The following is a 27,033-nucleotide window of genomic DNA, read 5'->3' on the forward strand; positions in this document are numbered from 1 at the left end:
GGTATATCATACGTATGCTCTTTTAGATATGACTACATACCAGCATTATCCGTACATGGTCTTATGATACGTGCATGTGCACGGCTTGGGTACACCCGTCTCCTCTGGCACTAACTCAGATTTGTCTGGCCAACCTGTGTTCAAAGTCACCCTTGCCATCATGATCCATAAGGAACCCGCCTTAACCCTCTCTGGTTCGGGTCCTGCATGGTTAAACCGGGTCAACCGTGTAATTAGACCGGGTTTAAAAAGTAAGGTATCACAGTTAGGGTTTGGCATTAGGACATGGACCCCGATGGAAGTTGTTCAAATTGCTTAAAGCAACACACTTTTGAGTTTCTCCAAGTCCAATAGACTCTGAGGCAAACTCCTTTCTCCTCAACTGGTTATGGTGGATGGAAACTCTCTGGAGAGCTAGCCTCCCTCTTTCTGTAAGCTTGACTCTAATGCATTATGGGGAAATGACCATCACAGTGGGGCCTAGGGGTGATTAAATGAAACTCCCATTGTCAGGTTCACTTAGGCTATGTTTGGTTGTAAGGTGAATAAAAGAGAAGGGAAGTGAAATTTTCATACTTAAAAAAGAAATATATGTAATCATTACCCATGTGACTTCAACATTAACTTCAAATCATTCCATATTTGGTTATAAAATTTCACTTTACTTTGCATCCAAAATTCTTTGCTATAATATGTAAAATACATTATTAATAAATATGGTTCAAAAAATTAAGTAGGTTATACAATCATATGTGGTAATGACTATAAACATTTCTTTTTAAAGTATGAAAATTTCACTTCTCTTCCCTTTAAATTCCCATTGCAACCAAACGGATCCTTAGCCATATTTAAGAAGATAACATTTAACTCCATTTTTTTCGGAGTAGCAATGGCGATCAGAAGCCGTTTGTTGGAGGTACTGTCGAACTTCGTTTATTGGTTCTGTCGATTGTGGAAGACATTTACATATGTCATCGTATTTTAGAGCTTGCTTTTTTCTTTGTATTCTTAGGAAGATCAACAAGGTTGTTAGACTCCTTAGCATGGAAGGCCTTGTCAATAATATCTTGTACAATAATATGACGAATTCTACTCCATGATTGGAGTAGCCATGTGGTTCAAGAACTCTGCGTTTTCCACGTTTTAATGAATAAATTTAGTTTTACAAAAAAAAAAATTATATAAATCATAAAAGCTTTATTTATTTTGTAAAAATGAAAACATGCATGTGAAAGGGGGCATAGGTGCAGCATATCCCATGGTGAAGGGGAGAGAGACCCATGCGGCCATGCCATGCCATGCCATGCCATGAATCAATGTACACTAAAATGCGATTCCATATATGAAAGAAGGTGTGGGTTAGTTAGATGATAATTCACGCATGGGATTGCTTGCAGCTGCAGGCTCCTCTGATAGGGACCAGCAGATCAATAAGGACTTTCGTTATTGAGAACTACATACTACTCCATTATCATGTTTTCTTTCCTTTCTCCATTCCCCCCACACTACTGAGACAGGTGGGGCTGGATGATCGGTACTATAAATATTCCATATTCTAGCAGCCATGCACGCCTCATCAACCAATTCTACATGCAGCTGTAATCATATATAAGATCCTAATTTTGCGATTCTGAAACTCATACCCTAGAATTGGCTTAAATAATAGAATTCTAAAACAAAATCCTATCAAAGGGGACATAAACCTTGTGATTTAGGCTGTGTTTTGTATATATTCTAGGAATAGATTTCGGGTCTATAATGTATTCCAAAGCGAGAAGATAGTGTGTGTATGTGCTTTGTTCAATTCTACTCTATCCTATTCTATATATAGGTCTGGGCGAATGGGAGATGTGAACCAGAGGCTTGAACCCAAGACAGGTAGTAATGGGCTTCCACACATCACATATATAGTAAAACGCACATAAGAGTTTAGTGTGGTTAAGATTTGAATTATCAGGGGAAGAAAATACGTTGAAATTCATTACTAGATGTCATGGCAGCTAATATAGATCTGGATTAGGTGTTATTTTTTTTTTTTTTTTTTTCTGGTAAAAATTTGTATTTGGTTGAAGGCAAGGAAAAGTGGCTATTGGTTTACTATTATTTTTGTGCTATAGTTTAGATTAACTCTAAAAAAAGGTAGGATATATGTGCTTGCTTTAATTTGTTGTTTTGGTGGAATAATACGTCACATATTATAATTAGGTTATCTTCATTAGGAACAATCCAACAAATTTTTTTGGAAGTTCCCCTTTACTTTAGGTCACCAAATTTTATGTAAACGTTCTACCATATGGTAAGCAAAAATTTTGTAAATAGCCAGACCTCAAGGACACCTCTCACATAATTTTCAATGCAAAAGGAGTTAACTGTGTTTTATTATAAGGTTTTGAACATCCAATAGAAAAATGAAACATTTCCAAGAAAAAAAAAGAGATTAAAAATATATAATAGATTATTGTGCAAAAAGTGAAAACCAGACTTGAGATGTACCCAACGCCACGCTCATCTAGGGTAGCGAATGGTCCAGATATGGGTCTTATATTCGTATTCATTTTCTTTTTCCTTTTAATTGCACATCTAGTTCCTAGCCAGTTGAGTGTAGGCTCCCCAGAGGTTATGGGTTACACTCTCTTATCTAGTTTTATAATTAATTTAGCATACATCTACCAGACATTGGATTGTAGGCTAACAGTTTCATCATTCGGACTAACCCATCATACTCTCTTAACTAGTTGCTTTCAGATTGTGTTATAACGATCTCCATAATATGAACCTCCCACCCCTGATCCCCATTCCCTTTTCCCCAAAAGAAAAAGGAGAATAAAATAATAATAATAATAATAATAATAATAATAATAATAATAATAATAATAATAATAATAATAATAATAAAAAAATAAATAAACAAATAAATAAATAAATAATAAAATCTAAATCTAACAATGAGACACGCGAGATGAATCCTCATTCCTTCCCCTCAACAGAAAATGGATGAAAAAAAAAAAAAAAGTCTAGATCTACCAATGAGATACAAGAGAGATGAGATGGCGATTGATGTTGGGGAAAAGAGGGAGAGGGAGAGGGAGAGGGGGAGGGGGAGGGGGAGGGGGGGCGCACATGAATATGAGCAGTCTTGAGTTCACATTTCAAAAAGAATGTAATTAACGAAATCGTCTTTGAAGCAACTGAAGTCAGTCAGACGGGGCTCACAAGAAGGTAGAAAAAGCAAAACAGCAATGATCAATATTTTTTAAAGCCGACCTGACCTGACCTGACCTGACCTCCAGCTGCTCGCCACACTTACTTCACAGGACCATAAAGTGGTCAATCCAATTCGGAATTTGATCATAACCCCAACACACCACCACCACCACCTCAGTCCTACCAGCAAACAGCTAGGGTATGAACTATGGAATCTCTTTGAATAACACTTCCCAGTGATCTCCTAATTGTTTACAAATGGACTCCACACCTACCCCATCTATATAAAGATTAATCGTACTCATGACTCATGATACTCTTGACTTCTGCCGGAGCTGGACCACGCTCCATCTTATTATTGAACACTGATTTAGGTTCTCTCTGGAGTCCGGAGTGACAACTAGATACCTAATGTTGTGAATTTTATCAACTTAAAGAGAAAGAGAGAGAGAGAGAGACCCACACCCTCTTCTCCCCTCCTTCTTCCCTACTCTAAACATGCACTGATCCTGCAACTTCTCTTTGCCCGTGCGTGTCATGAAAGAAGAACATGTAATCATTAATATATCTTCCAATGACATTGCCGGTAATGTCCTAGCTAAATATAACAATAACAACAACAACAACAATCATAATAAAGTTTTATGGATGATCTAGACAGTTAACAATCCTACTCTATTTTCTTTTCTCTTGCAGAGTTGATTCGAATACTACATTCTTGCTTTCAAATTAACCATGTAGACCCTATTATTAGGAAAGCTTTAGCAATGGTCAATGACATCTCTAATTTTAGATAAAGTTCATACCAAGTGAGAAGGCTTTGGTAATGGTCGATGACATCTCTAGTTTGAGATGTAGATCATCTATATGTACTTAGGTGAACGACAAGAGTACAGAACTCGGCCAAAAACATCTTTTCTTGTCATTTATCCAAAAGAAAACTGTTGTAAAAGGAGGGAAAGGAATAAGAAATTCTTCTTCCTTCGCTCCAAAGGAAAAAGAAGGTCGAAGATAAAAATTAAAATCAACTTTCCCCTGCAACTCCTCACCCTCTCTTCAACAGCACCAAAACAGTTTCTCTTCAACACACTCAAGGCAAGTGTTAAGTGCCATGAAGCTATTGAAAAATCAGTGTCTCGGTAGGTGGGATAAGATGGTAATTTCTACAATTCCGAATTGAATCTCCGACCATTACCTTGGCTGTATTTGTCCCTCCAATCACCATCTGACATTTCCGACAGAAACGAGAAACCTTACCCAAAGCCTAGACCAACAGTTTTGAATTACAAAAATGAAAGAGATCTATATATATAATATATATATATTACAGTGACACAATTCTCGCCATAAAAGCAATGAGAATGTTGAGAGTATCAGACCCCAAATATGATACAGAAACCACCCATCCCCCCCCCACCCCACCCCACCCCACCCCTCCCCTTTTTTCAAAAAAGAGGAAAACCCTTAAAATTCCCAATCACTGCCAATGCCTCCACTCATCTGGTAGTCGCCATCTTCTATGCCAATATACTGATACCCTTGCCCACAAAGGGAATCCAAAAGTGTATTCCAGAGGCTGGTCAGCTGCTCCACCAACAGCTAGAGGTAACCACACATACCTTGAGTCCCTCAAATCAGCAGAATTCCAACGGTCAGCCATAAAGATGAATGAACCTGGAAGCCCTGGAAGTGGGAGAACATATGTGCTCTGAGCGAAGAATGTCGTCTGCCTCAGGATCTTGTTCCCACCTATACAAGGGTTTCCCACAGTCTCCCATGGGCCAAAGATTGATTCTGCTGCATGCGCATGCACCTCATTCGGGGCCCACCCCGTGCAACCTGATGTTATCATGTAATAGGTTCCATCATGCTTGAATAAAGCAGGTGCTTCCCTGTGTTGCCCAACCAGAATCCTTCTCATCACATGGGTGACATCGAGATAGTCATCCCTTAGGGGCCCAATATGAAGTTCACTGTTGTCTTCCGAGGAGTAGATGAGGTAGGCCATACCATCATCATCTTTGAAGATTGTCATGTCCCTGCTATCAAATCCATGGGGCTGTTTGCTGTAGAGATATTCAAAGGGCCCCACGGGGTGGTCGCTGATGGCAACTCCCACAGAGGCTTTGGTATAGTTAACATTGTCAATATGCATCCACATCACATACTTCCGTGTCTTGTCATTATATATCACCTTTGGCCTCTCAAGCACATTTGATTTGTGAAGGTCATGGCTTTCATTTTCTTCTCCTGCCAGAACAATGCCCTCATTTTTCCACGCCCATAAATCCTTGGAAGAGTAGCAACTCACGCCAATTATGTCAACCTGAGCAGTAAAACAGGCCATTTAAGATTTCATGATCAATTGAAGGAAAAGGATAAGGATGAGTCCTAGATATTAGAAATCTTCCCAATCTTGTATTGAAGGCTAAGTGGCAGAAATGAGAGTCTAGCTATACAGTTCCATGTAATCCCTCAAATGCAATGCAAAGTATTGTTTCAGTAGGTCCAATGACGGTACTGATAAATTTCTTCTGTCCTCAACTATGGATCTATCACAGGTCTTAAGCACCTTATTGTGACAATCTGAGATAACATTGTCTGAAAATAATCATCTTTCTCCAAACCAACCATAGAAGCCATGGAGAACTTCTTACTATGATCTATGCAGGCATTCATGTATTTTTCAATAGGTCTACATTTGATACACATGGGATGTCCACCAAATAGGTCCTTTGTCAAATAAAGCACCTACTTATGCCCCTTTAGGACATCAGTCGAGTTCCAAGAAAATTTTCTACCATTAATAAGAATCTCTATCATCAACATCATCATCGGAGGGGTGAAGCCATATTTGAAGCAACCATGCAAAAAAAAAGAAAAACAAAGAGAACCTAAGAACCAGCAACTCAATACATAAAGGAGGTCTGTGGCCCCATGGACTAGGACAACCAACTAAAGAGCACAAACCTTCCCATTCTTTCTTTTAGTGGGACGGGTTTTCATTCGCTGAAGTATGCTGTCTGTTTTACATAAGATGCATATACTATGGAGCAATAAAAGAAGATTAAAAAAATGAAAAATAGCAGTAGACATACACATCTCAAATAAATTGTTCTGGTAGAGTATACAGCAACCAGTGCATGAGGCTCCCGCTACTGCAGGGTCTGGGAGGGGTGTACGCAGCCTTACCCCCCCTGCTTCGCAAAAAAGGCTGTTTTCAAGTTTTGAACCTGTGATCAACATGTTGCAATAGTGCAACTTAAATTGTTCTGGTAGAGTATCTGCTAAGGAAAAATAGCAGTACAAATACATGTCTCACATACCATTGTTCTGGCAGAGTATCTGCTCTAAGTGTGTGTAACACATAAGGTAATCAACTTCTTAGTCACTTAAGCTTTCTCCTAGACGCTGGAATCAAATAACTTGATCTATCATTAGCAACTCCTTTTAATAAATAACAATACTATTATTATTGATCAAATGTATATGTAAAAAGAAAGGGCAGTGAATCAGACAAAAAGATATCAGTTTGCAATTAAAGGAAGTAGGGCTCCTATTGACTCAATGTTGGCTCTTTGGTTTCCTCTACAATTAAGGAAGCTATGAAGCCCCTACTACCTGAGGCAAAGAGGAAACGTAAGAACAGAATCTGCCCCGAAATGTTCCCAGTATGCTTTTCATATCACCTTCTATAAATTATGCTCAATTATCTTCAAGAACGATCTGTTGGAGGCACTTAAAGGATTAAAGTCCTCAACAAAAATAGATACTTGGATTGGAGCAGCAATCGACCTTAAAATAAAAGAGATTCTTGATTTTTGAGGGGCATTTTGCTGCTATTGATGACGACAAGGAATTACGAAATAATAGAGGATGCAGAGGTGTGACTTCCTGATTCAAATATGAAAAAAAAAAATCTAAATTATTTCAATTGTATGTGGTAATCAATGTTTCACAGACCATTGAACAAGGCAGCCAGATTTTAGACTGTCAATTAACAGGCCTGAACAATCCTTGAACACTCCAAGAATTAGAGGTCCTCTGAAAACTGGGAATCAAACAACCAAATGTCTCTCCAAATTATTTGATTGTTCAAACTGCCATGCCACATGGTGGAAAGTCATGTTTGTCACTTGAAAATAATATTAGAGAGCATTCTGCTGACAGGATCCAAGTGTAGGACCTCCCAGATTGCATGCTAGGCCTTAACCACCAGTCCTGTGACCTTTCTTGTATCTAAAGTCCAAACTGTAGCATTGGCCCTACACATTAATTTGGATTATACCACATGTTTAAAGCATCAGACAATTCATACCACTAACCAGTACACCAAAGTGGTTCAATATCTGGTCCTGTTTTAAAAATATTGATAACCCCCCGGTGGTTCTAGGGGCAGGCAGCACAGCAAACTTTTGATGGAGTTCTCATGCCCACTTAAAAGCAAGACTTTCAGTTGGGATTGGCTCATGGGAATATCAACACATGTAAGAATGCCACAGGAGGTAAAGTTTTGCACCTTTTTCCCCAGTTTGACTTTTCTTATCTGCAAGCAGGAAACTTGTTTATCCAATGCAAAGCCTACAAGAGGATATGAAGTCGCTTTCCAAATGCTCTTTCACCTGAACTGGCCTCTCCAAGGATATTATACATATATAATTTCCATATTGAATTGCCACTTCACCCTCTTAGGTGAAAGAGTAAGCATATGATTGATATAGTACTATCAAACATAGTTGGGAAATTTTAATGCTCATCTCCATTATTAACAACTTGGCTACGCCTCGTTTATTATCACCTCACAAGGAAATAACTCCTGGATTCCTCCTCATCTGAATGCTATCAAACTCGAATTCATCCAATGCTATCTAGAAACTAGAGACCTATTGATGCAGTTAATCACAGAAGTGGGGTTATTAAGTGCAAATAACTCTTGGGTTGGATTGCATATGTGCGGGGCCTTTAGAGTCCAATGGGTTTTAATTGTTTTTGGCCACTTAGATGGTCTAAATATGGGTGGGAGGTAGGAATACGGCATTTGTTGCAGTGTCTTCTAGAAATCCATTTTCTTTCTTTTTCATTTTTTATTGTAAAGCTTATCTTGGTTTGGGGACTAATTTATCCCAGTTGAGTCGACTCTTCTTTTTTATTGGTTGCTAATTTATTAGGTTAGATTGGAGCTTTCGTATGGTTGGATTTCCATCTCTTATTTCCTTTTTGGTGCATGATGTAAGCTCTCTTTATAGCCAATCATAGGCTTTTTAATGTAAGAATAGATTTGACAAGTCAAACTAGACCCAAACTGTAGGAACTTTCAAACCAAAGAACAACGATAATAACCAAGGTAGAACAACAATACCACAGATCAGAATAAAAAGAAAAAAACAGATCTGTAACTCAGAGTTTCGAATCCAGAAACTGGAATTTAAGAGATCAGAATATAACCCAGGTTAAAGGACTAAATCAGATATAGGAATAGGGTCACAACAGATCATCAATTGTGAACAAACATCCACAAAATTCAGGAACAGTCAGATGTATCTATCGATATCAGAAAACATAACCGATTAGGTCAAAATATCCAATAATACTTAGAACAGATCAGCAGTGACCAAATAGGAATAAATCAGCAGTAGTATTAGGATGATAACAGACCCAAATCAATATTAGACATAACAGAAAACAGAATAAGACTGTCCAACAATCGAACCAGATTCTGTCCTAGTAAAATCACTACAGGACAAAAATAAGGTGATTTTTGATAACTTGCAATTGACAGCTCAGATCTAGCCCAGGTTTGGATCAAGTTTCACACTAATAGGAAGGAAGACTCGATCAAAGTTTCAGCCTAATCTGAAGGCTACAGGTAATACAGAGATCAAGTAACCAATTGAGGCTTTTAGAAGGATTTCTGGGCAGAAATTGAAAGGTAAATACCTGATCTGTGTAGCAGTAGTATAGCCTTTAAATCACCTTGAATACTTTAGAGAAATTGAGGAAGATTGATAGAATAGTTGAAGAGACCTCTTGGACTTCACGCCGCAAAGAGTCCTTGGATCGAACACCAACCCATCACTGTGATCAGACACACAGAAGTTCTCTTGCAGAGAAAGTAGCAGTAGCAGCCATGTATTTTGTCAAAATCGTGGCTCATTAAAAGAGCCATCATCTTTATTTATAATAGTGATAGGGGTTACATAAAATAGTAACTAACTTTAGTTTCCAAAAACTGAAATAGGAAACTAAAATTAGAAACTCAACTAGTTACTAAAACTGAAAATAGAAACTTACAAAATAGAAAGTCCTTTAGTTGCTAAAATGGAAATAGAAACTAACTTAGGACTGAAAATTAGAAACTAATTTAAGACTTCAAAGTAGAAACTAAATTACTAACTAAATGACTATTTAGTAACCCCATCAGCGGCCCAAATCGTGGGCTGACTTGGACCAGATCTGGGTCGACCCAGTCAGCCACTTGGGTCGACCTTGGTCTTGGTTCTCCTTGTGTAAACCCTTGGTACTGCATCACTTTTACAGTAGCTATAAATACATATTAAGCCTTCAGGCCATCACAACGATTTAAAGAATAAAGCTTTTCAGTTTCTAAAAACCGGTTTTGTGGATGTGGATTCAGACCTACCCTATGTGGATTCAGTGGTGTATACCTGGTGGATTCTAGGTATATTAGTGGATTCCAAGTGAAGACTAAGGGGTTTAGGTGGATTCCTAACATGTTAATCTTTCCATCTTTCTCTATATCTTCCTGTCAGAAACCAAAGGTCAGATCTACTCAACTTTATAAACCCTGCGGCTACTTTCTTTCAATTAGTTTCTGATCTATAGGAGGGTGCAAATTCCTGTGATTTCCTATTTAGTTTATATCATATTGCACAACAGTTTCCGCTTATTAACTCATTGAGATTCCAGCCTCATTTCCTGAACTTTCTCATCGATTAACTCAGTTCTTGCACTACTATCATTTTTTAAGGATTTATCACTCCCTCCACTGTACTTGGACGTACTATCACTTTCCACCATGTATTTTGAAAATTTTCATTCCCCTCTCCCTAGTCTAAAAGATCCTATCAATCGTCCCAGTCCGTGAGAAAGAGTTGTTAAGTGATGGTATCATCCTTACTTTATGCTTCATAATACCCAAATTACCCTTAATGATTTGGAATACCAAGTTTAACCTCCTAAGAGGACTAAAGGACCTGGGTATATACAAAGTTCAAAATCTCGTCCTCTTCACTAGGTTCGGAGAATAGAATTAGCAAGAAAGCAGAAAGAAATCAAAACCCTCTTCTGGAAATTATCGAAGCTGGAAGTCTGAGAACCCTAAAGTCGGAAAAAAGACAATTAAAGAAGTAAATCAGAAATTACAAGCCCATCCCCATCTCTTTAGCTGCAATAAAATCAGCAACCCATCCCCGTAAAAAGAGATTACCTGAATATAATCGAGCTGGTGAAGTTGAACCAATACAGAATAGCGACCAGTATTTAAGAAATACAGTATCGCAATTTAGCTTCAATTACCAAGAATCAAGCTCAGAAGACGCCAAGAAAAGTCAAGGAAACAAAATCACAGAAAAAAAAAAATCCCGAATATGCTTCAATGTTCTGACTCAACAAACTCATAAAGACAAACCCTGATTACCCTAAATCCCACTCAAAATCCCCCAATTCAAACATGGGTTCCTCAAACAAGCAAATGCAATACAAACCAGATCAAAGAAACTTGAAACCTAAATCCTAATCCACGTATCCCCCAAAAAAATAAAAAAAATCTAACTTCAGTTGAAAGAAAATCAAACAAAATGAAGAGATTCTATCAGTAATCTGTAAAAAGAGCTGAGATTAGGTTTAAGAATGTAGAAAAGAAAGAGAGGGTTTGTTTGGGAAAGGTGGGGCGTCAAGACCCTAAAAAGAAAGGGTGCGTTGATTGATGAGAGAGAGAGCAGAGGAGATAAGAAATGGCAAAAGGAGCGCAAAAGTAGGAGAGAGTACCGGCTTAGAGTTTATTCCTTCCTAGCCTTCTTCCTCTTGCCCCCATTGTCACGGCCAGACCGCGTGTGTGAAAGAGACGTGAAAGAGACAGTAGACAGAGAAAATGATGTAGAAATGGTTTCTCCACTTTTTTAGACACATTCGAGAGCTCACACTCAATTGCTTGGATATCTGAAACCAGTTCAAACCGAACCTAACGAAGAAGATGAGATGTTGAACTTTGTATGTACTTGGGTCTTTTAATCCTCTAAGGAGATTAAACTTGGTATTCCACATAATTAAGGATGATGTCATCACTTATCAGCTCTTTCTCACGGATAGGGACAATTGATAGAATTTTTTAGACTAGGAGGAGGCGAGTGATATTTTTAAAAACAGTTGCAGGAAAGTGATATTACGGCAAAGTATAGGGTAGCACAGTGATATTTTCTCTCATTTTTTTTTATATAGTTAGGCCCCAAGGAGAGTTGAACTCATAACCCCTCAATTTTGAGGTGTTGGTCTTTGCCAACAGAACAACCCCCTTGGGGTTCTTGCACTACTATCATTAATCCTAGTGATAGTTCAGAAATTGACTATTCTGATTTCAGAATCCAACCAGATTTTGTAGACTTGTTCTACCCGTAGAACAGGTCCATCGACTACAGTTTCAGACCTATCTGATTTGAATTGCTGAAGCTATTTACTATTCTCTGCTTCTGTCCTATAGTTCCTAAACCACCTGTGATCCTGTCTAAGCTAATCTCCCACTGGATTTTCCTGGTTTGGAATTCATCTTTATTGCCTATTAGAGTGGGCTTGGTGACCAGATCTTACCTCTACATGATCTGAGTACCTTCATTTCTAGGAATCAGCAACTTAGAGGTAAAGAGGGCTTGCCAAACTATTTCCATGGGGTATGCAAGGTCCGATTAAATTCTTCTAATCAGATAATAGAAGCTAAAATTATTGATCCCTTGAACACCTCATTCAATAGGAGAAAACAATCAGCCGATTCCGCCAATGACTCCCAAACAAGGAAATGGCTAGACCTTGTTTATGTACTATCCCATTTTCATTGCTCTTTTTGTTTGTTTTGTCCTTTTTCACCTATTCTTAGTCAGGTGGTCCTCTTCTCTAAATTCCTCTGTTTTATAATAAATATCCTGGACTCATACTGAAAGGGGGGAAAGAAATATATAGTGAATAGATGTTGTGTCATTCCAAAACGTTCCTAGAGGAGAGATCCTTCAGCCATGGCATAGCTCTAGGTTTCAGTTTCAAGCCTAGTTTCGACCAGGCTCAAACGAAATATTTCAAACCAGACCAAAATTTCAGTCGAAACCTGGACACCTTTTTCCATCAAATTTGATGGGGGGTTTTGAACACCAAATGGCCAAATTAGGTTCTGAAACTTGTAGGAAGGCCTATCTTATGCCCTCTAAACACAGTGGAACCCTTCGGTTTTAAAAGATCATACCCAAAATGGTAATTTGACTTCAGCCTAGATTGGTAGTGTAAGCTGTATACGTTCTCTGATATGGCTTATTCCACACAATGTTTATTACTATAACACATATAATTCAAGTAAAACAACTAAATATGTATTAGGAATGAATAGGTATCAAATTATAAACCATTTCATAAACCATACATAAAACATTGTTTGTTACATAGTATCAAATATATTGGATTCAACAATACAAGTAACAAGTCACCCCTAGGCCCATCTTAGAGTCCTCGACTCAAAGTACCACATCGAGTTCCATCTTCCTATGAACTTCAAGGTGTATGAAGTTTCATATTCGACTCTTTGAGCAGAGCGATAGTGACTCCATTTAACTTAGGTTAATCTAGACTGGAGGTAGACCTACATCAAGGTAACCCTTCCCTTCTTTGAAACACTTTGGTATTGTAAACCATGAAACGGGGTTGAGGGAGAGCAATACAAGCGTCGTGCTACTAGGCAAAGCAGTGGAGTACTGCACCCCAGATTGTGAGTCCAGTAGCCGAAAGCATCACTAGCTTATGCTCTGAATGGAGGATCAAAACAACCAGAATGTTGCTACCGCTGTCGTATCAAGTATCTATCCTAATTTTTTGGTAAAAAAATAGTATTTGGGAAAAAGTGATATACCTCAACTTTGAATCTTGCACAAATCTTCCAACAAGCAGCAAATCGCTGCTTCCACTATGTTCCTCTACTGTCCAAGTACTTGTTCCAACCTTGTACAATAGTGATTTGGCTAAGACAACACCAAAACTCGGTTTTCCAAGGTTCATTGGCAAAACTAGGCAAAATGTTTGAAATCTGATATTTAAACTATGGTCGAAGTAATGTGTCGACTAAACAAAACTTTTGACGAAAATTCGAATGAAACCATTTCGGTTGAAATATGTGCAATCCTTGGTACTGTATAGGGTTTCGTTTCGAGCCCTTGCTAAACCGAAATATTTCGCACAGTTTTCAGAAATTTCGGCGAAACTGAATACCATAAGTCATGGTGATTGCCCATAGATCTGGGACGTCGCACTATATATTATTGAATGACCAACAACCCTTGTGCCTAGTTTTAACATGAGCATGAACACTTAGACCTGCTTTAGTTGTATTAAATTCTAACACACCAATAAAACAGTAAATCTTTTACACTAACCATTAATGCTAGCCCTATTCCACCACTAACCTTATTCCCAATTAGTTCTGTTCACACTGCATCCTGTTTCACCATTTCAAAACTAAAAGACATTATCACTACTGAATTAGCACCTCAATATCTAAACCCTAAAAAGTAAAACTCCTAATTTCTTCAAAAATCATCATTAGTCACCCATTCAAATTCAATCTTACGATGACCAACCAAATCTTTACCAAACCAAGTCTTAGAACCTATTTGTTCAGGATTATCTCTTAAAATTATCATCCTAGCCAAGTAATGGCTATCAGACATCATGAACAATAATCTGATTTAGACAAACACCATACAGAAACAGCTACAACCTAAATTTTCAAGAGATTTTCTTATTGGCACCCCTCAAGATGTCAAACAATTTGCAACCTTACTTTTTTCTAGTAGAACACATTTTTTTCCAATGAGGGTAATTGTGTCATTTCCCATGCATGCTAAAAAATGAGCATGACAATAACACATTTTGATAATAACATAATGATATGCCACTTTCAACTTATTTTTGAAAATCCTTTTATCCCCCCTATCTTAAAGGAATTTTGGGAATAAGACAAGTGACAATTAAAAGGTGTCAAGTTCTAAATACACCTATAGAGCCATAGAAGTGTCATCATACACTCCCTTTTAAAATACAGAAAAAGAGACCTATGTTGGCTATTTTAAGGTTTTCTAATAATTTCACATTTATAGAGTAAGATGATTGATCTCCAAAATCAGTCTCATGCTCAAGATCCATGCATGGCAACCATGGTTCTGAAACTTCGATCGGATCGGTCAGTGTCAGCCAAATTGGATTGGTATTAGCCTTGACCAATCTGATCCCAACACATTGGTATGGCCCAAGGATAAAAAAAGTTCATTAAAAATCGGGGTAAATCTGTCTGATACAGTCTGATCCAGGCCAATCAGTATCTCTCTTGACTGATCCTGAATTTTAGAACCTTGATGATGCGGATGGCCGGGACGGTAGGGAAGAAATCCCTGAGATGGCTCTCAGAGTTGCAGGGGAGAGGGAGAAATCACACTAAGAAAGGGGGGGAAAAGAAGAATCATGCACACATGCCCAGGCTTCACAAATACTCGAACTCAATTCATCTTTTTTAATCTGTCTAATAACTTGGATTACATGCCCTTATATAATAACTGAAAATTAAAACTTGCCTAGTAAAATCTAAAACTAAAATTAGCAACTTCAAATTACTTCCTAAATTCTAACTAAAGAAATTAGAAACAAAATAAACTCAAATTAGTAACTCCCTAATTGACTATTAACAACCCAAATTAAAAGATTGCAAATATTCCCCAAATAAAATAAAATCCTAAAGATCCTAATGAATCCAAAAATCCAATCGGACCCGGTTCATCTCGATTGAGATTGCCTGAAGGGTCAACCCAGTTCAATAGCATCGATTCTGCATCACTTGATGGTGACTCACCCGTTCATATCTTCATATAAAAGGGTATATCCAGTGTACAAGGCTCCCGCCACTGCAGGGTCTAGAGAGGGTCATAATGTACACAGCCTTACTTCCGCTTCATGGAGAGGCTGTTTCCCAACTCAAACTCACGAGAGGTTGCAATTTACCGTTCATATCTTCATATATGCTCTCTTTTTCCTCGAAGCGTCCAGTCCTCTTTTGTCTATATGCACATTTTATGCATCCATAGAATACTTCTAATAAATAATAATTGTTTTGAAGATTCCAATTGATCAGAAGTATATCAAGTAATATGAAGTTGACAACAATATTTTTAAGTTCATAGATCTAAAATTTTAAGTTATCAAATTGAATGATTTTCATGCTTATCAGCTCATATAAGGTTCCCACCTCCCCTTTTCCATTTTGGATAAATTAGAAGGGAAATCTTTTCATACTATACATCATGAACTTTTAGATTCTAGTCCTACATCTCCATACTCTATAAATGGGCAGAAAGTAGACAAAACATTGACCCTTCTTTTTAGTCTACTGACCCTCTGACCAATCTGATCCACGAATTCAAATGATCCATTGCTGTGTGCCATGAACTTCTAATTCAGTAAAAAGTCTTAGTTCAGTCACTTTCCAATTTATACATTCAGAAAAATACTCATTTCAAGCTTTAATGATTTCTCAAATTCCTGAACAGCTCAGGCATGATGCAGTACCTACAGGCATCTATCACATAAACCATATGTTCACACTCTTGATTTCAGCTTGCAGTAACCAAAATATATGTTAGTCATCCAGATAATTTCTTTCAAATGTGCATCTGGTGGAATTGGCCACCTCAATTTCTTTCAATATCTATCTAGTGGAAGCTGGCTTCCATACCCCAATCCCCTACTGCCCTTCTTCATGAACACATCAGAAGAATGATAAGTATCAAAAAGGTCTGTGCTCATTTCTTTCTAGAACAATCAAAACCAAACCGAAGAAAAGTCAAGGTAAGGTCTAATTATCCTTAGATGTTTTCATCGTGTTTGAAGAATCTGACTATTTATTGTGTTACTTTATTCCCTCATCCTTTCTTGAGACCCATCTTTGATTACATTTCATTCAGATTGGCTTCATACAGCACTCTTTCATACAATGCTTACAGCCATTAGACTCAACCTCAAGCTTGTAGGTTTTTCTACATTTCAATCAACATGCTCATCTTGTTGAATCAACAAAAAAAAAAAAAAAGTGAAGGTGACGAAAAATTCCTTTCTGAAAATAGTAGACTGTAACTAACATGGTAGAGTAAAACAGACAACCTACCACATCCGGAAAATTAAAATAAAATAAAGAGAGAGAATACTGTTCAAACAGGCAGCAGGATTCTTACAGAGGTGGTACTGTTGCAGTGGCTGTCTAATCCTTGTGTTATTTAAGAAGTGAGGAAAAAAATTCAACAGAATGCATAAACAATAGAATAGGAGAAACACAGCCTTAAGCAATAACTAGCATTGCAAGTCAATGACGAGCCACATTTCTTAGTTGAAAATTTGAGCAAACAAAAATCAAATTACCCGTGCAGCTCCTTTTTTGTGAGCATGATAAGTTGGCCCATCTTTGTTCTCTCCATACCAATAGTACGTCTCTGATCTCTCAACATACAAGATTCCTCCTCCATGCGCTTGAATAGGATTTCCATCTGTATCCAGCCAAATCTTCCCAGGATAGAAACAGAGGTTATCATTACCTGCTTCCTTTGTTGGGTTTATCGCGGTTTTCAGATCAGGGAAGAACAAGTGCCTCAATGGAGAAGACTCATCAAGAAATTCATCAACTAATGAATTAAACCGCCTCTGTGGCCTCCGCTTTGCCGCACGTGGAGACCGTCTGCCTCTTGGTGGTGGAATCTGGAAACTCTCCTCCTCTACCTCTTCAAGTTCTCGGGTCAGTGGGATGTGTTTTAAACGGACCTGGGTATCTCCTCCACCACCATCCTTGTGACGCACAAGGGAGTAAAAATGAAGCATAAGAATGCACACCACTAATCCCCAGACAACAGCAGATAACGAGCATCTGCTTCCTGCATTGCAACGTAAAGCAGTTGGTTTCCTTGGTTTGTTCCTCATCCTCATTTTTCTCCTCTTTATTTTATCTCCAAGACAATGCTGGAGTTAAGAAAATGCAACCTATGTAGATCCAATACAGTCTGGTCAAATATAAATTTAAACTTACTCCATGAGTAATCTGAACAAATGATAGAAAACCGGTGGAAAACTCAATTGCACATTTCTAGGCTCAGAGAAACTAATCCCTGGCACTCAAAATCTGAAGAACCTTTCCAAGAATATTTCGTTTATAGGAATGAAACCCAGTGTCACCAATTTTCCTCCACGAAAATAAGTAAGGAAAAGCCGAAACTATCAAAATTTCCACAGTTCTTAAGGACAAAATTTACTCTTTCGTCAAGCACCAGACAAATGAACACAAAGGAGAATAAAACAACAGAAATGGACAAAGAGACCTGCACGCAGGCCCATTCGAACAAATGAACAGTACTTCAATCAATGAAAACAAAGGTATTCAAATACCAGAGAGAGATTCATACCAAAAAAAAAATACCAGAGATCGCCACACAGCCTTATAAAAAAGAGGGACAAACATAACCAATGCAACCAAAGAAGATGATGAGATCGGAAGAGAATAAAATCCATAAAAGTAAATGAATCAAAGTGAATTAAATGGCCTAAATTACAAACGAAAATGATAGGATGGGGATTGGGGATTGGGGATTGGGGACTAAAATGAAAGACAAACAGCATACCCGACGAGATTCTGACGAGAAGGGGAGAAAACCTTGCAGAGATGTGTTTAGGAGAAGTTCTAAACTCCATAGCGGAGGAAACCCAAGCGCATCTGGCCACAGCTCTACCTTCCTTCTGATGACGCCAGGGTTTGCATTACAAGAAAAGAAGAGGGAGGAGGTTGACTGTTTTGGATACTTTATTAGTTCGAGTTGGGGTGACTTGGATCTGGGACGATGACTTTCCAACCAAATATGTGCGTTAAAAGGGTACTGTTCGTCCGAGACTAATGAGGTATGGGATCCTCCGAAGATTTGCGAATCTGTGGTCTTTTCTAATTCTAATCGTCCCCGCGTCCTTGGTTTTCACTCATGGTATACTGGTACTGGACACTCTTGGATCTGGACCCATTATTAGTAACAGTAAATTGAAATTAAGAAGAAGAATTTTGAAAAACAAATTAAGAAGAATTACCACTTTTATCCATGTGTCGCCGCCCTACTAACCTCGTCCTTATCATAATTCGGGATAGACCTGTACACCGACATGATGTTAATACGAAAGGGAAAAATTCTTTACGTTCTCCAAGTTGACCGCACAGGATACGATAATGACTTCTCTCTCCTACATATACAATAAAATGTCCTTTTTAGCCCTTATGTGTGAAACGTTGAAACCATTTTGTTGCTCATCGTGGAACCCTCTCCGATACAATGGGGTGTTCAAATTATCTATAATGAGCGGTGAAGTATTATGGGCATCCAACAGCTGAGAATATTCAAGCACATGTCTCAAAGGGTTCTTAACCACTTCATGTTCACTGTGGTGCAATGACTGTAGATGATTTTCACATTATAATGGGGGGAGTGAGTGGTTTTTGGTCCAAGAGCATGCACTACGTCAGAAGAAGAAAGAAAAAAAAAAAATTCCACCCATGGCCCCTTTCTCCTTCGGTATAATTAAAAGGGGACATGGAGGTCATTACATAGAGGGGGGAGAGATAGACAAAACTGTTCGGGGGTATAAGATACACTCTTTGACAGAGACATTGTCTTTTATTTAGCAAGGTTTTTTGAAGATGAGGTATATGCAACACCTCCTCTAAGTCTTGTCCCTATATTTAGGGAAAATCATAAGGTATACCCAATGCCTCCTCACATAAAATATAATATATATATATTTATTTATTTATTTATATTTATATATATATATATTTTTTTTTTATTTATTCTTAGAAGAATTGCTAAAGTGCCTAAAATTTTATTTGTACATATGATGTACTTAGATACATCTGATTGATACCTGATGCGGCAAAAATTGACCGGATGATCTTCCTTGCAGTCCCTGGCATAGTTAGCAAATTCGGATTCAGGAATTATTAGGGCGGAGAATTATTCGAAATAATTCGATTGATTAATTTAAGGATTCGGTCAAAAAAGCGAATATGACGTTTTGTTTTTTTTGTTTTTTGTTTTTTTTTTTTTTTGTTTTTTTGATTTTTTTTTGTTAATATTGTTTAAGTGGACCGAATAATTCGGTTTAATTCGGTTCGTCCCGAATTATTCGCATTTTAAATTCAAATTAGTAAAATTCGCATTTTTTACCTAATTTTATTTTTAATTCGGATTCGGTCAGAATTTTTTATTTAATTCGAAAAAATTCGGTTCGGCCGAATAATTGGCTAATTATTCGGCCGAATTGCTAACACAGGTCCCTGGTGCTTTGGCCGACCTGCACATAAGAGATCACAGCAGGGGAGAGCCAGGCTGACCCGACGGGGGACTTTCCGATGCCTAAGTCAGATCTTTCCACAGCAGATGCTCAAGAGAGATTTTTCAGTAAAAGGAGTGATTGATCCATCCCCTATGATGGAGGCTTACCTTGGTATTTATAAACTGCTGATGGAGAGAGAAAGAGGGGCATTTATGGAGAGTCCAGTTTAGGCGTAGAGTCCTTGAGGGGAGTGGCACTGTGATTCTGGGAATATTTCGGGTTCCACGACATATTCTGTGAATATTCTCCATTGATCTCAGAGGTGCAAGTCGTGAGAGGGGTGGACACCTTTGATGACGTGTAGTGGATAGAGTCCTACCCCCATGATCAAGGATCACGTCCCTTGAATGTAGGAGTGGATGTGTGCACGTTTTCGGGTGCATTACTTGACTGTGTTGAGCCGAGGTGACTGGTAGCACTGCCTGATGGAGGGTCGAGGTGGCAGCACGGCCTGATGAGATGCTGAGGTGGCATCACGACCTAATGAGATGCCGAGGTGACAGCACGGCTTGATGGAGGGCCGAGGTGGCAGCACAACCTGATGGAGGGCCGAGGTGGAAGAACGGCTTGATGGAGGGCCGATGTGGCAGCACAGCCTGATGGAGGTTCGAGGTGGTAGCATGGCCTGATGGAGGGCCGAGGTGGCAGCACGACTTATTGGAGGGCTGAGGTGTTGTAACCCGGCACTCACTGAGAGGGGGGGTGAATCAGTGAGTCCAATTCCGATCCCTAAAAACCTGTCCGATGTCTGGTCAAGAAAAACCTGATATACCTGTCCCTATTTGCACACAGTCGTATGCACACTCAGCCTCTCATAGGCATTTCCAAGTGTGCACACCCATTCACATTCCACGCACTTCAATATAAAATGCAAACAACAAGCACCCACAACACAGGGTTTTTACGAAGTTCGGCAATTTGCCTACATCCCTGGAGTAGTGCCTGTAAAGGCTTCGTACCTACTCAATACACTACTTTTGACTGCACCCATAGTCGGGAGCACCCACACCCAATTTTCTCAAGCCGAAGCTGAGATGGCACGTATAGTACCAATACAATGCGTAGCACCCACTACACGGGAGCACCCACTCCCGGTGCTTAGCACCCACTAAGCACACAATAATTAATACAGTAAATTGGGGCTTATATCAATGCCCTACAGTTAAGCCTTGCCTAGCAAATACATCCACAACTAGCTAGCATGTTTACAGTTCATCCACAACTAACCTAGCATGTATACATTCATCCACAACTAACCCTAACATACATACATATATATAATGTAAAATCAAAGGTTAGAGAATCTCACAACCGATTGCCTGGGATGACTGGAAACTTGTACTGACAAGTTTGGTGCTCACACCTTCTCTCTCCTTGGCTTCTTGCTCTTCAAAGCAAACACATCCTTGCTTTCTTCTCTTTCTCCTTGGCTTTGAGTTAATGTACCATTAACACACTTCAACCACCTCTTTTACCTCCTTTAATGGCCTAAGAACATTTATCATCAAGTATTTATGTTCATTCAAGGACCAACAAAGAGGGGAAAGCTTCTCCTACAAAAATCGTAGCCTTATTTCACTCAAAAATCATTTTTATTACTTCCATGGTGTAGGTCTTGAAAAAACAAAGAAGCTACAACTTGGTTCACCCAAATCCGAGTTAAAATGAGGGAGATATGACCATTTGAAGTTGGAGCAATGAGATAGTCTGAAATAGAATCTTCGTAGGAGTGGCGTAGGCTACACCGGTGGCGCGCGCAATATGGCGTAAATCTGGCCATAGATCTCATCAAGGAGAATCTCTTAATATATACCATCCGATTAAAATAACGGATAGTAAATATCAACCACAAGATTCGAATAAAATAGTCAACTAATGAAGTCATGATGACGTCAGCGATCAGTATACACTTTTTGTTGTTGATCTATGATTGGTTGCTTTTTCGGATTTTAAGGGAGCTTGTCTCCCACTCATAAAAGTGAAAGGCTTATTGACTGTTAGGTCCGAATCCTCCATTATGGCTTTAATCAGATTTCATAAGATCATTAAGATTATAATCTTTTTTATATATTTTATACACGCGCGCAACACACCAACATGCCTTGATAAGGTGTAGCACCAATGCATCAAGAATTATGCACCTAACCAATCAAATCCTATGCACAAGCATCTATCTCGTCCATGTCAGCGCAAAATCTCAGCAGCCTTTGGATAGGCATCAAGCCTACGTGGTCGAATCTTGACCATCTATTTCACTTCCCTTTACTCCTCTTTATTACAATCAAGCCCCTGCCTCTATATATTTCAATGCTTAAAGACCTCTTGCAACTCAAACCTTCAAAATCTTGAAATTACACAAAAGCCCTTAAAATTTCAAAAATAAATTTCAAAAAATCCAACCAACACCGAGAGCAACCGATGGATTTTCGGTTTGGATTTTCGAACCGACTTTACGGAAACACTTATAACTTTTTCATACGATATCCGATCGAGATGAAATGAAGTGCGTTGGAACCGTAACTGGATGCTCTACAACTTTTCAGAAGACTCAATCATCTGAATCATCCATGTAAAAAGATCAAAATGCCCCTAGACTTTTTTAATGACGTATCTTTCTCATACGGAATCAGGACGCGATGAAATCAGAACCGTTGGAAAGATTGTATTTTTGTTGTATTGTTACATGGAGAATACTTCCTTTAAAAAATTCATCTTCAATGCTGAAACTACCCTCCACTGCCACAAATGCCGTAACTTCTTCATACGGTATCGGAATATGACAAAATCAGATGCACTGGACTAGATAAATTACAATCTATATTTTTTATGAAGAAACAATCTTCCAAAAATATCATTTTCACTACCGAACATGCCCTCGATCGTAAATAGGCCAATTTTACCAGTTTTGACCCAGAAACCCGCACCACCTATTAATGATGTATTAAACCACTCGATGCATACCAAGCTGCTCTGTTATCTCATCGGTGACACTGGATACTGTCATATCATCATTTTTATCCACGTCACCCAAATTGGCCACATCATCACCGCCACATGGCCGAGTTGCCAACAAAGACAACCATAAAACAACAATCTCCCCCTTTGGAGTTGTTGGCAACCACCTCATCACTAATACACTCTAAAGCTCCGATGAATAACTCTCTCCCCCTTTGACAACAAGTACAAAGGGTGGAACCAATGGACTCCCCCTGAGTCCAATATGGGGGTAGCAACATCAAACAACTTTCTCCCCCTCTCTCAATGCTACTAGTGCTTTGGAAGAACCACCACTCCCAGCTTCTGTCTGAGGAACTCAAACTGATCTTTGAGAAGCGGTTTAGTGAAGATATCAGCCACCTGCTCTGTTGTGGGAACAAACTCCATCCTTACTTCACCTTCCATCACCTTGTCTCTTAAGAAATGATACCGGATAGCAATGTGTTTTGTTCTAGAATGCATCACCGGGTTCTTGGAGATATTGATAGCACTAGTATTGTCACCGTCACACCCCGTTCACACAGAACTGGACCGGTGACCGGGTTAACAGCGGTTAACCCAAACCTGTCAGGATCATCTGATACAGTATCCCACCATAGCATACACACAACTAAGAAAGTGCTCATCAGTTCAGCGGAAAACTTAATTTACCTGTGAATATTCCCATAATACTTGATACCCAAATTGTAATACAATAGTTAAGTACATGTGGGCCCGCAAGCATGATATTTACACAAAAAGAATACAATTTAAATATCAAGTACTCAAAAAGAATCATAAAAAATCAGATAGTACAGCTCAGCTCAGTATCAAGGTAGAGCTCAGCTTGGTATCAAAGGGTAGAGCTCAACTCGGTATCAGAACTGAGGTCCCACAGCACAGCCCTCGCACGAGCAATCCGTGTCGTGCTTTAACTCCTCAGGGACCCACCAATCCTCTTCAGGGAACTTAACTGTGGGACCCGACCCGTGCTCTTCAGACGGATGACCAGCAAAATCATCTAAAAGAGGTGCACACGTGGAATGAGCTCGCTAGCTCAGTAAGTGGAAAGAAGGACCACACAGCAGTCCACACAGTAATTCACAACCATATGCACTATATGCTATGCAATTCATTTTTAATCACATCCACCTAAACAACATTACTAAGTCTTTGGTTTAGTGCTACTACAACCACAGTGCGCGTATACACCAGGTACGAGCCGTGAACTCCATCCCGTGATACGCCCATAGGGCTGTCAAAGAAGGCCCACCGTGAGTACTCAAAAAAGTAAAACATGCCGACCACCAGCTCTCAACATAAAGTAAATGACAGAAATTAAAGGTCCTAACTCCAGCAATTTAAAAGCAGTATGCTTGGCCCTCTTGAATATACCATCGAGGTTGCCGACTGTCCTAATGACCGGCCGGGCGTATATCTAACTGCCACAGTGACCCGACAACCGTGACCACTGCTTCCCCCCAAATGGTAACCCAACACCTTAACCCCTGTTGGAAAGGGTCGTAGCACGGGAAGATGATAATCCTAAACCGCATGCTCCTATATGACAATAGTACGATTGTATAGTGCCACCGCGTCCCATACCATGGGCCACCAATGCACTCATTTCCAAGCCGATTACGGCATCTAGTCTATTAATGCATCAGGCACAATGATGTCAACATTCATCACATACTCATATCATCACTTGGCATTTAGAAAATAAACACAGCACCCATGGCATAATAATGTGAGGATGACTAATCTACATAGCATTTTCATGATGACATGGCTAGTCTAGATATAATTAAATAAATGCCAAACAAGCCTTGAAATAAGGCCAAACGTCCTCTCCCCACTTACCTGTAGTGTACAAGGACTCACGCTCGGTACGAGTGAGATCCGATGCGAGAAGCGTAAGATTTGGTGAACCTATCATGAGTGAGCGGGGTTAGCATTTCACCACTTTGGGATCAAAATTAACAAGATCCAATGACAAAATCATGTTTAGAATCCTAAACAAAGGTCGCACGTCCGTTTTGGTCCAATCGGACGTAAAAATCACGTTGGGAGCCTCTTGGGTGGGTCGGACAGCCCACCTATCTGACCCACCTGTCTGACCCACCAGTCAGACCCACCGGTCATGACCTGCCCACCGGTTGGCCTGTCGATTTGGCCTACCGATTGGGCCCGAGAGTCCTGCTAAGACCGATGGGCAGGGTGGCCCACCGGCCAGCCCGTCGGTTGGGCCAGTCAGTTGGGCCCGAGGGTCTGCCCTCTCAGGCGGGTGCCCTCAAGCGGGCCATTTGGCCCACCGGTTTGGCCCACCGGTCTTGGCGGGAAAGTGTCATTTTTTCTCAAACTTTCCCCAACCTTTGGGGAATCAAATGGGGCTCTTCCAAACCCATTCTCCACACACTCAAGCTCTCATAAGGTGGTTCTAACCTAGATCTAGGTTAGATTTAAGGAATGGAAAGCTATCTTACCTTCTTTGCTCAAGAACTCCTTTAAAACCCCAAAATCACTTCAAATCAACAATGCTTCTCTAACCTTGTAAACACTTCTTCAAATCCTTCAAAATCAACACATAGATCATCTATTAAACCTTAGATTCATCATCTCAAAGGGGATTTACAAGACCTCAAGAAACCCTACCCAAATCAAAGGTTTTACTTGGGTATGGTGAAAGTTTAAGGAACCCAGCCTTTGCTCACCTCTAAACGTAGATCTCGTATTGGAGATCACTTTTCCAGCGTCGAAATGGGAAGATCAAGCCTCGGTGCCGCTTAAATCCTTCCCCTACTTCTTCTTCCTCCCCTTTCTTCTTCTCCGTTCTCTTTTCTCCTTCCTTTTCTCTCTCATCTTTACTCTTTTCACCAACCACCCGAATGACATAAATGAGAAAATGGAAACTCATAAATGCTATTTATACTTTCTAAAATAACTAAGTAATCACATGGGTGGATCACTCAGGTGGGTGGATGCGCCCACCTGAGGGCCAAAACTTGGCCAACAAGTGGGATTTTGACAGAATTCGGCCCTTGGCACGAATCTCACTCTTGGCATAAGATGTAATATACGTATGCGCCTTAAGATATGGCTACATACCTGCTTTATCCGTTCATGGCCTTATGATATGTGCATGTACACGGCTTGGGTACACCCGTCTCCTCTGGCACTGGCTCGGACTTGTCTGGCCAGCCAGTGTTTAAGGTCACCCTTGCCATCATGGTCCATAAGGAACCCGCCTTAACTCCCTCCGGTTCGGGTCCTGCATGGTTAAACTGGGTCAACCGTGTAATCAGACCGGGTTTAAGAAGTAGGGTATTACATTTACCCCCCCTTTCTGAAAATTTCATCCTCGAAATTGGCGTACCTGGTTGTTCAAAAAGATGAGGGTACTTGGCTTGGATTTCATCATCTTTCTCCCAAGATGCTTCTTCAAGTGAATGATTAGCACATCGCACCTTTACGTAGGAAATTGAGCAGTTGCGAAGGGTCTTCACCTTTCGGTCCAAAATTTCAGTCGGCTGCTCTATATAGGTTATGTCAACTTCCAGATATTCTGGTTCCATGGGTAATACATGAGAGGGATCATAAACGTATCACTTCAGCATGGATACATGAAATACGTTATGAACATCCTCGAGTGAAGGTGGCAGAGCAAGCATGTAGGCTACTGAGCCAACCTGGGCTAAGATCTCAAATGGTCCAATGTATCTTGGGCTCAACTTCCCCTTTCTGTGAAATCTTTGCAACCCTTTAGTAGGAGAGATCTTGAAAAATACTTTTTCTCCTGGCTGAAATTCAATGTCTTTTCTGCGGGTGTCTACATAGCTCTTTTGACGAGACTGAGCTGCTTTAATCCATTCTCGAATAACATCGACCTTGTCACAAGTCATCTGTATCATTTCAGGTCCTAACATTCGGCATTCGCCTACCTCATCTCAATATAGAGGAGTCCTGCACTTCCTACCATATAATGCCTCATGCGGAGCCATCCCAATTGTAGCTTGGTAACTGTTGTTATAGGCAAACTCTATAAGGGGTATATATTCTTCCCAACTACCACACATTTCCATTGTACATGCCCTGAGCATGTCTTCCAATATTTGTATGGTTTGCTCTGACTGACCATCAGTCTATGGGTGAAAAGCAGTACTCAAATTCAACTGTGATCCT

General features: G+C 39.6%; 1 protein-coding gene across 3 annotated transcripts; it reads right to left on the reverse strand.

Moving 5' to 3' along the window:
- Positions 1-4,643: 4,643 nt before the first annotated feature.
- On the reverse strand, positions 4,644-18,485 carry LOC122066660. 3 transcript variants are annotated; one of them, XM_042630506.1, is made up of 3 exons: positions 18,155-18,485; positions 16,876-17,487; positions 4,644-5,530 (listed from the first exon to the last, which is right to left on the reverse strand). In XM_042630506.1, exons 2-3 carry the CDS (start codon positions 17,431-17,433, stop codon positions 4,682-4,684), a joined length of 1,407 nt encoding a protein of 468 aa, XP_042486440.1. In that variant the 5' UTR covers positions 17,434-17,487; positions 18,155-18,485; the 3' UTR covers positions 4,644-4,681. The 3 variants fall into 3 exon arrangements, with proteins under 3 accessions (XP_042486440.1, XP_042486439.1, XP_042486438.1); XM_042630505.1 differs by having other exon boundaries at positions 18,123-18,485; XM_042630504.1 differs by having other exon boundaries at positions 16,876-17,381; positions 18,123-18,484.
- Positions 18,486-27,033: the final 8,548 nt, after the last annotated feature.

The sequence above is a fragment of the Macadamia integrifolia genome, unplaced genomic scaffold (genome assembly GCF_013358625.1).
Source record: "Macadamia integrifolia cultivar HAES 741 unplaced genomic scaffold, SCU_Mint_v3 scaffold2518, whole genome shotgun sequence".
Lineage (NCBI taxonomy): Eukaryota > Viridiplantae > Streptophyta > Magnoliopsida > Proteales > Proteaceae > Macadamia > Macadamia integrifolia.

Coding starts and splice junctions, on each gene's coding strand:
- LOC122066660 (XM_042630504.1), bottom strand. CDS start 18,192: ATGGAGTTTAGAACTTCTCCTAAACACATCTCTGCAAGGTTTTCTCCC. Junction 17,382..18,122: donor TCTCGTCAGAATCTCGTCGG/GTATGCTGTTTG, acceptor GTTGCAATGCAG/GAAGCAGATGCTCGTTATCT. Junction 5,531..16,875: donor ACAAAAAAGGAGCTGCACGG/GTAATTTGATTT, acceptor TTTACTGCTCAG/GTTGACATAATTGGCGTGAG.